This window comes from Nestor notabilis, unplaced genomic scaffold, assembly GCF_000696875.1.
Source record: "Nestor notabilis isolate BGI_N333 unplaced genomic scaffold, ASM69687v1 scaffold21484, whole genome shotgun sequence".
Classification (NCBI taxonomy): domain Eukaryota; kingdom Metazoa; phylum Chordata; class Aves; order Psittaciformes; family Psittacidae; genus Nestor; species Nestor notabilis.
Genome location: NW_009927166.1, coordinates 1,714 through 7,283, shown reverse-complemented (window position 1 = coordinate 7,283; position 5,570 = coordinate 1,714). Strand labels below are relative to the sequence as shown.

Below are 5,570 nucleotides of genomic sequence, written 5' to 3'. Positions count from 1 at the left end.
GACATTCCTGTTCACCCAACAATGTCTCACTTGTGTTTGGTGTTTCCATTTGCTCAGGTGGATTTGCAGCTGCAGTCACCACGCCTCTCGACGTGGCGAAGACCAGAATTATGTTGGCAAAGGTAAGAGCGAAGGAGGCCAGCGGACACTTAGGTGAATGGCTTGGGTAGTTCCTCTGTGGTCATTGTAGAATGAAATCCAGCACCTACTAGTGATTTCTGCTCTTGTCCTCAAAGGCAGGGTTAGATGGGAACAGTTACTAAGTGCAGAACTAATGAAGTTGTAGTTTCTATCCTCAAATTGCTCTTCTGGTCCTTTCCCTATCTGAGAAGGGCTCATGTTTGTGCTAGACTTCCAGAGCCTCATGCATGTCTTTAGGAGAAAATCCTTGCAGAGTCAGACACCCAAAGTTGAACTGCCCATCAGGGATTTATTCCTCTGTTGGTTTGATAGTTGTTGGGCTTTCTAATGCGTTTGTGTATCTTTTCTGAGGTGGACTTGGCACTGGATTTTCTGTCCTAAAATTTGAAGCCATAGAGATCATGATGGCTTCCATCTGCCAACTAGGGCAGAAGGAAGATAGCTTATGTGATCAGTAAGTTTGGTAAGCAGTGGAATGGCTAGTAAGTCTAGTGTTCCCATCATCATCTCATTGACTCAGAGCAGAGCTAAGCAGCCACATGGCTAAAAGCCCTCAGCAGGTGGATATTCCTAAAGCCTTGCCCTGCCCTGAAAAGAGCTGTTGTGTTGGTGAAGGTCAGGCATCCTGGAGTTTCTGTGGGTAGGTTTTATCCTGTTGCTCATGTCCCTCAGCACAGGGGTGTTTCTTGCTGATGACATGCACCTCCCCAGCTGAGTCAGGCACATCTGCACTCCCCATGTTGCAGTGTTGTGTATTTCATTGCTGGGTGTTGTACTTGCTGCAGCTTCTTTGCCTTTGGATAGTGGGGGTGATGAAGCTGTAAGAACATGGTTTCATTTATGTCTGCTGCTACCCTGAGCAGCCAGGTTGGTAAGGGAATGATGGTGCTTTGAGGTGTTCTGAGCTCCAAACAGCATCTTTGTATTAGTCATCTCACACTAACTAGATCACACATGTTAATTTAATAGTCTGTAATCCTGCTGTTTGTCCTCTATTATGCACTCAAGGCTATTTTCACATGCAGTACACTACTCATGTTGTTATATTGTGGGTTTTTAAGTAAATCTCAAGGATACTGTCCTCTTGCAGTGACCAGCAAAGTCACTGTTGGTGCTTTGAGTGTGTCTCTTACTCCAGTGCCAGTTGCTGGACACAGAGTTGAGTGTAGTGCAGAAGGGACTGGATAGCTGGTTCTGATCTAATCAGCTCTGTGACCTTGGAGTGATCAGGTTGTTCTTCCGTGCCTCAGTTTCTCTTTCTGCCCTTTTAGCCTCATTCCTGGAGCGTGTGCCTGGTGTAAGGAGGTTGTTGGGATGTCTCTAATTCCTGTAACGTGGCACTAACCAGGGACAGGGAGCTCAGTGGATAACTTCTCTGCTAACGATTTCCAATCTTTCTGTGGTGCAGGCTGGTTCCAGCAACGCTAGTGGAAACGTTCTGGCTGCTCTCAGTAGCATCTGGAGGACACAAGGCCTGTCGGGGTAAGGATGTGCTGCATCTCAGGTGGTGTATCTCTGCCCACGTCAGCGGGTGGGATGGTCTGCTTACATTTAAATACTCTAATACAGAACAGACTTTCAATGGCATGGGCAGGGAGCTGCTGGGGGGTAGAACAAGTCCCTCCGGCGAGGTGTAGTGTCCTCACCTTAGCACTGGCTGGGAGCAACGTCCAGGGAAGAGCACAGAAACAGGGCATATATCCAGGGTACAATCTCCAAGCTGAGCTCCAGGCTTCGGAGGCAAATGTGGCTTTGTGTTTAATAACCTGTGATGGGCTTTTCTCCGTGAACGTGTGCAGGTGTGGTTTGTATCCAGTTAAGCTTCAGGCACGTGTATCTTGTGGCAGTGAGTACCAGAGTTTCATCTTGAGGTGTGTGAATCACCCCTCCTGAGATGTCAGGGAAGGCCAGTGCAGGAGCCATGTTTCCCTTACGGACAGTCTTTTCATCCTACTGGCGATGTCCTGCTGATGTGAAAACACCAGCAAGGTCTCCTCTGATCTTTATATTTGCTGCTCTTACTGGAAGCGTGGTGGGAGCAGGCGATGCCAGTGTGGTGCCGTAGGATCATAGAATGGATCATAGAATGGTTTGGGATGGAAGGAACCTTAAAGATCATCCAGTTCCAACCCCCTGCCACGGGATACCCCCCATGTCCCTTTGAAATTGAGGTTATTGGAAGCTTTCCTTGGGGCTTTTTGCTGTACTTTTCTCCTGGGTTTTTAAACCACTTGCTGGGGCCGATGCTTTCAGTTGCTGCTGTAACATGTGTAAGCTGTCGCTCGCAGCACATCGCAGCCTGGCGGGGGACAGGTTTCTCTGCACATCTGATCTCCACTCGACCACCTCATAAAAGTCCACTCCTCTTTCTACACATGTGGGAAATAACTCAGAACAAATTGCAGGAAGTTCCTGCACACCAGTCGCAGGAAGGTGCCCAGCAGCGCGCAGGTTTGCTCTTTGAGGTGATGCGCTAGTGGATGGGTTTTGGGTCCTACATGGCTTGATGGACTCTAGGGCATGTTTTGAACATAGGGAGAAGTGAGGCCACATCTGCTGCTGATGGCAGAAAGGGTGTGAAGAGGCATGGATTTGGCTGGGGAAACCTTCCCTGTTCCCTAGGGGAAAATAAGTATGTGTGTTTGTGTTCTTTTCAGGGTGTTTCAGCAGGGCCCTTTTCTAAACAACCCAAACTTAAGCTCTGCCTAAAGATAGTACCCGTGGAGCAGGACCAAAGGGAACACAATTCAATTGAAATCAAAACAATAAGCTAGTCTGGAGAAGAAGTAAGATGGAGAGGAGGCCAAGCTGTGTCAGCTGCAAGGAAAAGGAAGAAAGTCTTGGGAAAAATAAACGCAGAGGCTGCCATGCCTGCTGCCAATTATAAATCTATTAATCAAAACCAATAAAGATGTCGGGCTTTTTTGGCCAGTTACAACATGAAATGATTTATAGCTGCTCTTAATAAATCTCGTACTTGAAGAGGAGGAATTCTGAGGGCAGAAAGACACATTGCTGATTGCCACCTTATCAAAACCAGAGCACAGGCCTCAGCTTCCTGGTCTGCGCCTACTAAATCCCTCTGCTTCATGCCAAGAAATTGCACATCCCTTTCTGTCCCGGGAGAGCCAGGCCTGGGCAGAAGGTAGGATAGGGATGGGATGAGTGGATCCATGCACCTCTTGCCAACAGGTTTACGTCTTGCCCGGTTGCTCTTCACGCAAGGAGGTGGTTGGTGGTGGTTGAAACCTGTTGATGAAGCTCAGTGAGAAGGACAAGGGTTATTGGAGTGAGAAGCCTGCTGCGATGGCACAGTCCAGCTTGTGTGTGTAGCTGGGGTCAGAGCTGGTGGTTTGCACGAGGTGTCCCGTTCCTCAATGAGCTTCCCAGTTGGAGCGGGCAGGGAATGGCTGGTGTGAACCACACTGCTCTCCAGACCCAGTGCAAGTGCTGCTCTGTGAAACACAGGCTGTATGTGAGGGAGTGAGCTCAGTGCAAGGCTCTACTTGGTGTTTCTCAGCATGGCCTTTGGTTCGGAGTGTAATACAGAGGTTTTGTGGCTGAGCACACAGTGCCTTTTCCAGCATGGGAAGTGCTGTGTCCAGGCCCTGCAGAGCCTTTCCCAAAGGGTAACTTCAGGGATCCTGGTTTGTCTCTATTGAGAAAGAATTTGCTTTTGGTTTCTGAGTTGTCTCCCATCACTTCTTGCTGCTGAGACTGTTGGGCTGGGAACCCCAGGGTACGTGTGGTTGGGATGTGTTTGGTCTTTGCCCATCAATGCTGTGCTGGGTGTTTACTGCAGTGGTGGATAATGAGACGGTGGAGGTGAAGCCTTCCAGCCCTTGGTGCTGCATCCTACCAGTCACTGGGAATGTTGCCTAAGCAGAAGGGAAAATCCAGGCAGGGAGAGCAGAGTGGCAGCGTGCAAACAGCAGATACACCAGACAGCAGGTCTGTGCCCACCAGAGCGGTGTCTGATGGGGCCAGCAGAAAGGATCCCACTTTATCTTACTTGCTGATGAGGGCATGTGGGGGCCAGTTTGGATCAGACCTGCAGCTGTCTCTGGATTCAAGGCAGACCTGGAGCTATTTAGCTCTTGCCCTCCTGCAGAAGATTGGAGAGACCACGGGTGGAGGTGGGAAAGGGAAACTGGGGGGAGCAGGGCCAGGATTCTTGGAAGTGATGGTTAGTAATAGAGGTTGCCAGGGATGCAGCTTCTGGGTAACTCAGTTATCTGCCCCTGTTTGTGTAATAGCCGTGTCTCGAGTGGGCTGTTCTGTGATGAATGTCTGCCCCTCCTGCAATGAGGGCTGCTGGATTCAGCAGTAGGATGGTGAGCGTTCCGAGAGCGATGCTGCACCGTAGGGTTCACCCTCTCAGCGCTCTGTCCATACATGCCTTGTACAAATTACTCTGTTTTAAAGCTGTCATTATGGTAATAGACCCAATTGCTGTCTAGTGAAGCCATAAAATGTTTCCATGTGCCGGTGTGCTCCAGGCTCCTGAGTAAAGCTCATTACAGCAAAACCCAGCCAGTGGATTACCCAGTGCAGCGGGAGCAGCCTGGTGCAGGGAAGCAGAGAGCAACCTGGGGAGGGTTCCTGCATCTCTGCCTCATCAGGAATTGCACCTCGTCCCATGGTGGACACGCTCCTAACAGGGACCATGGTGAGAACAGCATCCCACAGAGCTCAGCCAGATTGTGCTGTGAAGGGCTCCTGCTGCACAGGAGATAGATCAGTGAGGGGATGCCAAACGGATTCGAGCCTAATGTTTAATCCTTGCTTGCAATGAGGGAAGCCTGTAACCCTCTGGGAGGATACACTGGCCTGCCCCGAAGTTGTTAAACCAGCTATGAGCTTAGATGTGCTGAGCAATTGGCTTTGCTTGAGTTTCCTGTTCACTTCCAAGAACTATTGGGCTCAGGTACCTAAAACTTGTGGCGGCTGAATGCGCGCAGCCGTTCCTGCTGGTCCCTGTTGTGTGTGATGGGGATGGGCTGCTGCAGCGAGCAGGGCTGTGTGTGCCGTGAGGAGCTCCTGGCAGGGAGAGGGGTTCCTCTGGTAAGGGGCAGGGGAGGGAGGGATGTCTGCAGCCCTGCGTGAGGATGTGTCTGAGCTCTTTCCATGCGTGGCCCACAGCCTCCTGCACGTCAGGAGCGGGGTTAAAATCCACAGTGCTTGGGGGTGCTCTGTTAGGGAAGTCCAGACAGGTTCCTTCAGTGAGCGTGGGGTGGGATTGAAGACAGCAGCAAGAAAGAGTTTGTGTTGGCTTTGTCTCCCAAGCCCCCCGCAGAGCATCCGCTCTCCCCTCATCCTCTCAAACAGCCTTTTCTTCGCCTTCAGCTTGTTCGCAGGTGTTGTCCCACGGATGGCAGGGATCAGCCTGGGAGGCTTCATCTTCCTGGGGACATACGAGAAGACGCGGC

The 5,570-nt window shown here is 50.6% G+C and overlaps 1 protein-coding gene across 1 annotated transcript in view; it reads left to right on the top strand.

Annotated features, from left to right (window-relative positions):
• SLC25A26 (solute carrier family 25 (S-adenosylmethionine carrier), member 26) overlaps window positions 1–5,568 on the top strand; it is a gene marked incomplete at its 3' end in the record, with an annotated part of 83,680 nt that extends 78,112 nt beyond the window's left edge. The window contains exons 8-10 of the mRNA XM_010013945.1: window positions 58–122; window positions 1,550–1,623; window positions 5,488–5,568. Coding sequence (XP_010012247.1) covers window positions 58–122; window positions 1,550–1,623; window positions 5,488–5,568 — 220 coding nt within the window. The remainder of the gene's footprint in view (window positions 1–57; window positions 123–1,549; window positions 1,624–5,487) is intronic.
• Window positions 5,569–5,570: the final 2 nt, after the last annotated feature.